This window comes from Vulpes lagopus, chromosome 2 (assembly GCF_018345385.1).
Source record: "Vulpes lagopus strain Blue_001 chromosome 2, ASM1834538v1, whole genome shotgun sequence".
NCBI classification, from domain to species: Eukaryota; Metazoa; Chordata; class Mammalia; order Carnivora; family Canidae; genus Vulpes; species Vulpes lagopus.
In genome coordinates, this window is record NC_054825.1 from 62,061,137 (window position 1) to 62,073,669 (window position 12,533).

Genomic DNA, 12,533 nt, shown 5'->3' on the forward strand with positions numbered 1-12,533 from the left:
GCATGTCTGTAATTTATCAACAATGGTTTAACTGCACAGTGCATAATTTTTATACAGTAAAACTAGCTTAGGCTACATTGAATAGTTCCAGCTACCAAAGAGTTTTACTTCAAGTACTGAAATGTTCATTAAAAAGAAAGAACAAAGTGGTAACTTGAAAAATTTGATTCAAAATTCAAAGTGCCCCCAAAAGTCTGTTATTTGACAGCCATCCTAAGAATGAACATTCAATCAGTGAGAAGTGCCATAAAATGCAACTCTCTCCCAAATTTCTAAGTAAATATTACTGTTTTGCTATTAATGCTCCCAAAAGCTAGAGAAGAAAGTGTTAAAGTCCTTGAAAATTACATGTATTTTGGATTATTTTTCTAAATTCAGGAGGAGCCAGATGACCACCACTCACATGAAAATGTTCTTTCAAGCAATCACACCAAATTCAAAGGTGTGATTTAAATATCAAGAAATTTTTAATCTAAATTTGGTGTCAAGAATTTTTTTTTTTTTATATAAAGGAATCCAATCTGTACTTAACAACCGCCTCTTGAATTTTTTAAAAGAATCGATTAGGAATGCTTGACAATCAGCTGTGAAATCCTTCACCGATGCTCTTGATGTTGGAGTAGAAAACTAATTTGTGGACAACAGACAACCCATCAACAGTGAAACCACTATTCTGGGGAAAGCAAGTTAACAGAGGTTTATATTTAAATATTTTATCTGAAAAAAAAATAAATAAAAAATAAAAAAAAAATAAATAAATATTTTATCTGTTATTTCGAGGAAAAGATATGAGGCATTTAAAAAATTCTACTTTTACATGTTTTGATCTGAGGGAAATTATTTAACTTAATTCCATGTAGGAGATACAGAGACACCAATCTACGAGCACTTTCCACTGTCTATTGTTTATTGAACCCACATATCTCATCTGATTTTTCTGATGAAAACGTTTTTGAGGTAGCTGCAATTTGCCATGAATTTCCAACTCTTTGGGTTTATTATTTTCCTTCAAGCTTGGTCTGTTTATCTCAAAGTCAACAGAGATAAACTTAAATTTGCATTTATATGACTCTTCCTTCAAAGTGTATGACAGAAGGTCTACTAGTTTCACTGAAATACAGTGAGTAATATGTCAACCAGGGATCAACAGTAAATGAGATCAAAAGAGATAATGTACAATGAAAGCACTTTGTAAAATGTAATACATTATCCAAATGGAATGCATCATTGTTACTTTTAAAAATACTTAATTGACAGGTCAAACGATACAATTGTGCAAAACCAAATTCTTCTTTGCAAGAGATACAAGAGAATTCATCCTTAAGCAGAGGCAAACTTATCCAACATGGTTCCCTTCTACATAATTTAATGGGATAGCCACTTAATCAGAACCCTCACTTTCTCTATAATTTTATTACCCAAAACACATATATTTCATGTGAAATTCCCAATTTTACCACCTTTCATGGCAATTTACAATTTTAGTGTTTCTTTCAGATTATTATCTGTATACATCTAACAGCTGCAACAGTCTCTCTTGGTCCCAATCGCTCCTCTTTCCAATTTTTTCTCAAGAGCTATTCCAAAACATTTCTACTTTCTTCAAGTCACTTACTTCACCCCATTAAACCTCCATTCTGAGCATAATATCTTATCTCTTCCTTAACAGGAATAGACGCTTCCCTAACTCAGTGGTCACATTTTCTCCCTTCCCCTACTAAAACAAACAAAGAAACAGCAACAACAACAAAATCAAACCTGACCTGTAATATTAGCAGATTTCTATGGTGTAAATACCTCTAACATGGCTGATTCTAAGTAACTGCCTTGCAAAATTCTTAAACATTTATCCATCACCTCTGGCCTGGCTGCCTGTACGTCCATTTACCTTACATGCTAGCCTGGAAGGCCAACCTTAACCAAATGTGTGTTCCAAGTGTCAAGCATGCTGTTTAGAAAACGGAATGCATTCAACAAATAGAGAAGATAAAATATTTCTTGGGAGAAACCTAAAATAAAATGATTGCCATATTTGAGTGTTTAGTTTGGCTCTGGATTCAATTTTGTGTTAGGAACTTTGTGAATGCTCTCACCCTAAGGCCATGATGCTGGAATAAAACAAAACTAAATTCAATGTAAAATGATATGCATGTTGTGGAATCTTATGAAAAGACAAAATACACTGGGAACTTGGCTTCAGGTTTGGAATTTTCAGAAAACAAAGGCTGTGTCCATCATTAGAAAGCAGAAACTGGTTGGCCTATATAATACTTCATGCACTATAGTCAGCACAAAAAAAGGGCATAAGTCCAAATATAAATGGAATAAATACATCAAGAAAATAACTCTTAAGTAAGGCAAAGGAACATAGTGGCTCATGATGCTTTGCTTATACTACAAGGAGACAGTCCTTTGTGAATCCTAACTTGCCACTTACTAACCATCTGAAATTAGGCTACTTGGTCTCTGTAAACCTTAATTCTCTCGTCTGAAAAACAAAAGGAAATAATAGTATCTTTCTTAACAGAGTCGTTGTAAGAATTAAATAAGTTTCCTATAAAAGTTTCAATACTAGTAATTGAGCAAGTATAAGGTCCAGATGTCACAAGGTGAAGATACAAGCATGTATTAAAGAATTTTATACTAACATGGAATTTGGGATTTTAGCTTTATGATTACTTGACTTATAAAGCAACTCCTTAAGTGCCGCATTCAATGTCTGCCTTGCGCTTCATGCTCTGTATGTACTTGCTAGATGGGAGCCAATGAAACACTTGAAGATTTAAGAAAATAAAGCTCAGAGAAATTGGAAGAAACTATTATATCTTTTGCTTCATATCCATAAATTTTTGTTTGCATTTGAGGCTGGTGAACCCAGAGGAGGTAAATGGTTAATATGCATGGAAAACATGCAGGTCTGATACTGTGGCATGTATCTCACTAGGAGTCTCTAGTCTAAGAGGCTTTATTGCTTTTTCACCTTTCTCTGTAAAAACTTATTGGTCAGCCTGCTCTTGGTGCCTCTGTCTTTCTCATGAAATCTTATAGGTGGGAAGGGAGCTGGTATTTTCTACAATTTTTCCTTTAGTTGTTTTACAGCCAAGACAATCCTCTTCTTTTAACATGCCTCCAATCTCTCCAAGGAGCAGATGGACAACTCCTCCAGTCTTCAAATCACTTGTCTCCTTTCCTTTATACAAGCAAAGCTACATACTCTACACAATTTGGGGAATACAACAAAGAATTAACAATTAATAGAAGGATAGCTGGAGGATCACAGACCTAGCATAGCATCATCTCCCATTCTCATAGGTTACTCTTCACAGACTGGGAGAATGTGGGCAGAGAGCCCCCCGCACCTCCCCCACCCCCCGCCTTTCAAGGAACCGCCACTTTCTATGGAGTAGTTTTACTTCTGTTGAGCATGGGTCCAAAAACAAAAATCAGTCTTTCTTCCCCACCTCGCCTACCTCTACCATATCCAATCACACCATTATTGATAAATACAAACTTTGAGAACAAGTTCAGAAATATTTGCATATTAAAAGAAGACAAAGTCAGGAATGCACTCTCAAAATTGTATGACAAAGCTATTACATCAAATGAGCATTATTTAGATATTAACTTCCTTGAGATTTCCCAATTATTTAAGAGTCAAAAGTTATGTAGCTTAGGGGAAAAACTAATTTCAACAAGGGAAAACAAAGTGCTCAGCTCCAAAAGCATCTTTACTATGTAAGGAAAAAAAAAATAAGGGAGAGATGGAAAGAGGAAAGGTATTTTTTTGTTCTTACCACTTTTCATAAGTTTTTTTTTCATGTCTTAAAAAAATGAGAAAAAAGAAAACAAAATTTTAAACAAGTTTTCTTTTTATTTCTCTTTCTAAAGTAGCCTCTGAATGGAAGTTGGCTGAACAACTAGTTCATAGTTTTATCAGAAGCTAGCCTGGCATTCATAGCTAGGCTATGCTGTTCTCCTCTTGAACATGAATAAACTTGAAAACAAGGTCACTATACAAACCACAAAATACAAAATGAATTAGTGACTACTGTTACTTTGCTAAGTACAGATATTACTCTCACTCTTGTATGTCCTCCTGGTAGATAAGATTTTTTAACCTACACAAATTGTCCTCACTTCCAAACAACTATAGGTTGCTGAAGGGTAGGTGGGTGAGGGGATGGGGTAATTGGGTGATAGACATTAAGGAGGACACGTGGCATAATGAGCCATGTGTTATTTACAACTGATAAATCACTGACCTCTACCTCTGAAACTAATAATACATTTTATGTTAATTAATTGAATTCAAATAAAATAAAACTATGAATGTGTTTTTGGTGGCTTTAACTGAGGGGCATTAATAATTATCATTAACTTTTCATGTATGTAGAAACAATGCTCAGGTTTTGAAAAATTCCAGTAGCAGCAGTATTAGAAACCAGATCTTTCTCAAGCAACTGAGGACTATGAAATCTAGATATATATCTATATATATCCATTGCTTACTTATGTTGAATATCTGTATCACATCATGTAAGGCATACTCACCATTTTTGTTCCCCTATAGCAGTAGCCTATCTCAAACCTGAAGATGCTCTGTTATTAGTTTATTCCTTGAGGTTAAGAAAATGATCATTGCATTACAGTAATTATTAATTCCACTTTTACCCAAATTAATTTATTAGATGACTTTCTCTTTAGTGTTGTTGAAAAGCCAATGCAGTAGGTAAGTTGTAATAGGGATATACTCCAAACTTGATGGGTTGACCACAGAGGACAGGCTTTGAATTATCATAATGTGTGGCCAACATCTGGGCAGCATAGTTCGCCTAAAAGTCAGGGGTACTCATGGGAGGATGGAAAAGCACAGTAAAATTAATCAACTTTCCATGTTTTCCCTTATAAACTTTGCATGTTTCTTTATAAGTTAGGACAGAACACTAGGCTGGGAGTTCAGAGACCTCAGTTCTAACCCCATCTATATTATCCAGTTGATTCTTTTTGACAAGAAACTAGATTATGTGAACTCAGTAAAATCAGTAGATTGGGTTCCCCAATTCCTTGATCTCAAAGGCTCCCCTAAAAATCTGTGATTCCACAAAGAATGATCTTTAAACTATTACATGCTATTTCTAACTGCAATTCTCATGCCCTCGTTTGTTGCATAAGCAATAATTATTAAGCAACTAACTATGCTACAACGTGTGCTAAATTCTGGAGAAATGAAGAGGACAACCTCCATCCTAGAGCAGTGGATATACAGAATCCTACTTCTAAGCTTCTTGAGTACTTATTATAGAAGTATTATCTCGTGTAATCATTGTTAAAAGAGTAGAATGTTCAAAGAGTCCAAGATATGTGTTCACATCTGTTCATCTCAGTTTTAGAAAATATGTCTGAGTCCAGGGAACATTGGTTACTTTTTCTTGAGCTCTGAAAGCTCCTACCCACAGTAGCTAATTAATATACACAAATAACTGACCATCTGAAGATATCACAGTTGCAAAATGTGGTAACACAAATACAAAAGTAAGAGAATCAGTATGTAGTTTGTAGATAGGAATACTCTAGCCAAATTTTGTTAATGCTGTGAATTTGTAATGGCTAATAGAACACATGTCAGTGGGAAACACACAGATCAAGAGAACAGCTCACAAGATGCTACTTTTCTGAACTTTTGGCAAATACTTTCTATCCTTAAGGAGGTAATTAAAATTTCCAGTTAAGAATTAAAAGTAGGCAGAATGAGTATTCAGTGGAATTCTGGGATTTTTTTCCTTGGAAATGTGTAAGGAAGTATAAGCCAATAGATTAGGTACCATGATTATTTGTATATTTTTCCAATTTTTAAAGTTGTCTCTTTTCTACTTCAAAAAGATAATCAAGAAAAGTACTTTACATGTGATCTCTCTTCTACTTATGTCTCAGTCTGCATACAACTTCAACCCAGCCAACATACATATTTTTTTGTTATCAGTTTAAAACTATCACTGTAATTGTCATGGCAAATTCCTTACAGATTATATATTAACTTCACTTAGGGTCACCAGCTGCTCCTCCAGTAGCAATAGTTCAATTCTTTCACCACCAAATGTTGTTTCCAAAACAAAAATGAAATGCCTTTTTGAAACAGCAGGCCACTCGAGTTATTAAAGAAACAACAGGCGGACTCTGGCCACTGATACTGGCTTGAAACTGAGAGAGGAAGAATAAATCAGGTCTTTTTTCTCAAGGATTGATCTGCTTCTCTTTGGTCTCTGTTTCTATCTGCCATACCACATGGCTTGCAGCTTTGGGCCAAGAAGGCAGCAAAGCATAGGAACCAGCACCAAGTAAAATTGCCTTGCCAGGACCTGAGGTGCGGTAGTTCAGGGGAACTTATTTGACATTTCTAGGAATCTCTGCACCTCTGAGGGATTACTGGATTCATGAGCAGGTAATTTCAATTACCTGATCTAATCCCACTTGACTACAAGTGTACAGATCACAGTCCCAAGATTTGACAGGAGCGATATGCCAAACTCAAACTGACTTTAAGTAACTTTACCTACTCTCTTTGGCATGGATCAAGGGTCAGACCACATGTAAAGTATATATATTTTTTGTTTTTATTCTGAGTGTATGTGTTTATATGATGACAGACAGCAAGGTCTTCAGAAAAAGATTAGTAAAATAATAAGGGTTCTAAAAACCTGAAGACTATTATTTGAAAAAGACAAGTATTAGTAAAACCTCATACACAAAGGAAGTCCATTCATTAATATTTTCCCCAGGATAGAAGTTCAAAGAATAGAAGTTACCAGGAGGCAGGGCTTGGTTAAAATTGTAATTTACACACTGCCATTTTCTAATGATGAATTGTTGCATTTTCCTAGAGGTGTTCAAAGAGTGACAATTTTGAGAAAAAAAAAATCATAGAACCTTCTCATTTTTACAGGAGGCTTGCTGAATTAGCTATACCTTCCAATTCTGATTTCCTATTTTTATGCTCTCCTTTTCTTCTAATATAGGCATATGTGGAAGTATTTTATACAAGGTGTGTCACCATTGCAAACTTCTTGCTGAAGTCAATGGGAAGAGAAATTTCTTAAGGAAATGTCATTGATTCTGTAGGGACAATTTCAAATTTTATTGATAGTTATTGTGGAAAGTGAAGTTAAATTCATATACTTGCAAAGCCTCTTTCTGTTCAACATAAGCGTGGATTTTAGGAAAACAATAATAAGGAGGTATTACTAAAGAAAATATTCCCTTCCTGGGGCATTCATACCCATCCTCATTTTTCTCAACAATATTTGACTCTTTCAGTTTACATGTGCATTTTAATGAAAAACCTCAAAAAAGTTGCTTAATTTAACCAACATCCATCAACGTATCTTAAGAAACAGAAATAGATACTATAAAAATGTTTCTAAAGTTGAATGAAAGTGTGACATCTTTAGTCTCTAAAACACAGAGAAGAATCAGCTCATTTCTAAAGTATAATCTACATCATTTTTTTTCCTTAATGGATTCAAGCCATTTGTTTCTAGATGGCAATATTTTTACTTGTTTTTTCAAATGTCACTGCCTGTTTACAATTCATTTTTTAAATAAATAGACTGAATCTAATTGGATTATGAGATTATGTAAATTAGCTGAGTAGTATTCAGTCAATCCCCCTTCCTCCTAAGCACTTATTCCTGAATATATTTTTTTATTTTTTAGAGAAGAGACACTACCTATTTTGAAAAAAAAGATGCATTTATTACCATTAATAGCCTCCTTCTGATCTGATGGTGTAGGGAGAATAATAAAGTATAGAAAATGTGTATGATATACTACAAAACCAGCTGACAGCATTTCTGATTTAATCTTTATTTTGACATTTTCCTCTGATCCTCCTCAATTTTACGCAACCCATGGATGTTATGCATTCACTGTATTCATATAAACAATAAACAGAAGGGACAATGTTTACATGTGAAAAAAATGATTTGCAAATGAAAGTCCCTGTTTAAATAGATTTCTTTGGCTTTTTTTTTTTTTTTAGTAATTTAAGGGTCACAGCCACAACCAAATCAATGCAGCAGTGAAAAGTCAGTAATATGTATTTTAGACTGTGATGTTTTTTGGCATTTCTGGACCTAATCTAAAGAAGCAGTATAAAGAATTTTTTTTTGGAAATGGAAAATTTAAGATAACTTGTCACAAAGGTCGAAGTGACATGTACCTATTCAGAAGTAAAAAGATGGGGAAGCTATTAATATTCATTGAGCATCTACTATGTGCCAGACTTTTAGCAGAGACTATTTCATTTAGTCTTCTCCATAACCCTCTGAGGTAAATTTTATTATTCCTGTTCATTTAGTGGAGAAAAATGAAGCCCTGAGAAGTTAAAAAACTTATCCAAGGTCACATATCTGGTAAGTTAGATGTGTCTTTGATATTCAAACACAAAACGTCCCAATTCCAAGAATATGATTCTGTCAGGCAGACACCAAATAAGCTTGGGAAGGAATTCAGATTGCTGTAATCACAAGGGTGTGCCTTAAGCCTTAGTCCTTGTTTGAGGAACATGACTTTCCACATTCTCACTTCCACACAGGGCTACTATGAGATAGAAGTGACCCAACAGATCAAAAGTCACTTTCAAGCTTTCTACTTGGTGAGCTTGTCATTGCTTTTTCTGAGGAATCTAAGAGCCCCACACCGTGGGACCACATCATCAAGGAGATGACTTCATGGGTGATATGTGAATCTTTATGCAATAGGAGGGGTGGGGGTTGGAATTACTGAAAACCAGCAGGAACTGAAGAGGTCTAATCTGAAAACATGTAGGATAAGGCAGGCTCTGCTTATATATCTTTAGCCCATCAGGTACTCACTCTGCAAACAGTCAGCATTTAAGAGATCCTGACACTTTTCATGGCACTTCACTCCACACTCCAAACACTTCATGCCTTGCCGGGCAATGCCCCACAGGAGCCCTTCACACTCGTAACAGTAGGTGGGTGTTGTTGCCGTCCAGACTTCAAAATTGTGGGGGGTGGTGGAGGACATGGGGTAGATCAGTGCCTGTAAGGTCTTCTTGAAGACATGTATTTTCTGTAAAGATGAAATAAATTACAATGCCAGCCAAGTCAGTGGATTTGGAGAATTTCAGCATAAAACTATGTTATCACTTTTCCCTGAAAATGCTATTTTGAAAGAGCCTCTTAATTACTGACTTAAGTAATGATAGTAAGCACAGTCATTCTGCTCACTTATTCTTCTCTCAGCATTTTAGGGCCCAATTCACTCATTTGAACAAAAGAACTTGCTAACCTTCCAGACCAGACTGGGTTCCACTGTTGTGCAACCTTCTTTCAGAGCAGCAACAAGCTCTAATTACTTGATAATGTCCACATCCCTATACTGTAGACTCTATGAGGCCAAAGATCATGAAAATCTTGCTCATTGCTTTGTCATTAGAGCTTAACCTAGTCTCTGACTTGATAATGGTGTTTAGGAAACGTTAATTTAAAAAATGTGTATGCATATACACACACATACATGCAGAAATACACACACACACACATCTCCTTGGTCTAAACTGATTCTTGGTAAAATTGTAAAGTAGATGGAAACTATTCTCAAGGCTGACCCTAACCCTCCAGAAATATCCCCAACCTCTCTTGTATCCTACTAGGGCCTCTCTTTCCTAACTCTGTACCCTCCCTGACACTTGAACCCTTCCCAGCTCCAAAATATGCTCATTCTACAATTCCTTCTGCAGAGGACTGCTTTCATTGCTTCCTTTAGGAAGGAGCTCATCAACTAATTCAGAAGGGATCACTAGTAGTAGGTAAAGGCTAAATGCGGCACTCTCCCAAGGTAATGGTAATATTTTAAAGGGAGATAAATTATTGTAGTTCATGGAAGGACTTTCAATGATAAGCCACTGGTCAGGTAGAAAAATTCACGGAATGAGTAACCAGAAGACCTGAGTTCCCTAGCATTGGACCAATCACATGGGTTTCTTCAGGCCATATTTATGGCCAATCTTCCATATTTCTCTTCTTTAGTGTCTCACAGTGGCTATTATTGTCCCTGACACATAGTAGGGGTATACACATATTTTGTGGAGTCAATGTTCTGCCACTGAGGAGTCTTATAGTCCACAGCAACTTCAGGTCTCTAAGCTTTGCTCTCTTCTACCTACCTACCTACCTACTTACCTGTAGTATTATTTTGAAGGTCAGATTGTGATGGTAACAAACGTATTCCATAGACTTCAAAATAGTAAATAAATACTAAGTATTAGCACTCACAGTGGATGTTCCAGAACCCACTGTAGGTTTATAGGAAAGAGACTTGTCTGGATGAGTCCTTTTCTGTGCTTTTCATATCAGACTATGTAGGTGACTTCTTTTTTCTCTTTTTTAAAAGATTTTATTTATTTGAGAGAGAACATGATCTGGGGGAGGGGTAGACTGAGAGGACAAGAAGCGGACTCCCTACAGAACGTGAAGCCCTACATGGGACTTAGTTCCAGGACCCTGAGATCATGACTTAAGCTGAAGTCAAACACTTAACTACTGAGCCACCCAGGTGTGCCTGCATATGATTTCTTGAAAGAAAGACCATCACTCTGAAATTACAGTTACAGATATTTCATACAATATTCATAATTAATGGATATTTACACAAATCCTATAGGAGCTTAGCATTTACATAAAACAATTATATTTTGCATTAATAATCCTTAAATCTCATTTCTGAATATCTTAAATCTCATTTCAGAGTATCTTCACAATGTTGAAGACCAACTTTCCACAATTTTTCAATTCCACAGTATGGTAACAGCATATTTCCCTTTATTAGTACATTCCCCTCACCACATGTTTTCCCAGAGTATGTTTGGTAATGGTACTGGAAGATTCCCTGCAGGGAGTTAAGCTACACTACAATTTTTTTTTAACTTTTAAACAGCAAGATACAGCCTTGCTATTACATGAGTATCTGGTCAAAGTTTTTTTTTTAAAGATATTTATTTATTTATTCATTCATTCATTCGTTCATGATAGACATAGAGAGAGAGAGAGAGAGAGAGAGAGAGAGGCAGAGACACAGGCAGAGGGAGAAGCAGGCTCCATGCCAGGAGCCCGACACGGGACTGGATCCCAGGACTCCAGGATCATGCTCTGAGCCAAAGGCAGGCGCCAAACTGCTGAGCCACCCAGGGATCCCCTGGTCAAAGTTTTTAATACTTCATGTGAGTCTACAGAGCAGCAATATGATCAAATACAGGAATTATTCAAGTGGGAGACCCCCATATTAAAGTTTATACAAACAATTGAATCCATCCTCTCCAATAAATATAGCCAAAGCCAAGTAAATCTTTTGGCTTCATTTCATAATGAAGACATCTTGCAAAAAACTGTTAAGAGGGCAGCCCAGGTGGCTTAGCAGTTTAGCACTGCCTTCAGCCCAGGGCATGATCCTGGAGTCCCTGGATCATGTCCCACATCGGGCTCCCTGCATGGAGCCTGCTTCTCCCTCTGCCCGTCTCTCTCTCTCTCTCTCATGAATAAATAAATCTTTTTTTTTTTTTATTTAAAAAAGACTGTTAAGAGTTCTTTTAGAATTAAAACTATGTATTATTCATCTTTCCTTCCTCTGTATTGCTTAGCAGAGTAGATATCTTCAATACCATTAAAGTCAATTGAACAATTCTTGGCATAATAGATTTTCAATCAGCCATCCATAGACAGTTTCCTGTCCTAGCTGGGCTGAGGCATGTGTGTGTGTATCTGGGGGTGTGTAATATAGCATTTTGGTTTAGACAAAAAATAAGTAGAGAATTTAGTTATATTTGTAATTACGTCAGGTAATTTGTTGTTTGTATTAGTAGAGGGAAGTAATTCTAACCCAATAGAACACTAGTTGGGAAGAACTGGTTAATGAACCCAAGAAGAGTAAAATATATATCAATTTAGAAAGCAGGGTAGGGAAAGAGTTGTTTGAATATGAATTTATCCACATATTTCAGGATTAAGTAAACAATTCATACATTTTCTCTAACTCCTTATGTGTATATTTTCTTTTTATTGAATTCAAGTGATATTTAGTTGGCTTCTAAATCCTTAGGTTATAGTAGAAGTAATAAATATAAGAAATAGTTCCTAAAAAATTCAACATGCTAGAGAAAAAAAAAGAGTTCTGAACAGGCAGCTAAGAAGTTTTCATTGAAATGTTTTGTTTGGTTGGGTTTAAAGAGCTATGATCCATTTTATAAAAAGAGAGTGAAGTTACTTTTTTTAAAAAAGGAATAAACATGGAAAATTTACTAGATAGCACACTGAAAATCAACTGAGTGGGGTATTAAAATAAATCTAACATTTAAAAGCTAAAGAAGATGGGAAAAACTTGGATAGTTCACTAGAGGGTATATTACAGTCTTCGGGAAATGATAATTTACATCTTTTTCATTTGTGATTTTTGAGATATGAGCATTGTCTATCGAAGCTGAACATTACTCTAAAATAAATGAGATACAGAAGGATGTC

At 35.7% G+C, this 12,533-nt stretch overlaps 1 protein-coding gene across 1 annotated transcript in view; it reads right to left on the reverse strand.

Annotated features, from left to right (window-relative positions):
- Positions 1-12,533, reverse strand: part of UNC13C (unc-13 homolog C) — a 586,599-nt gene that overhangs the window by 330,905 nt on the left and 243,161 nt on the right. The window contains exon 11 of the mRNA XM_041745721.1: positions 8,871-9,090. Within this exon, the coding sequence (XP_041601655.1) occupies positions 8,871-9,090 (220 nt within the window). The remainder of the gene's footprint in view (positions 1-8,870; positions 9,091-12,533) is intronic.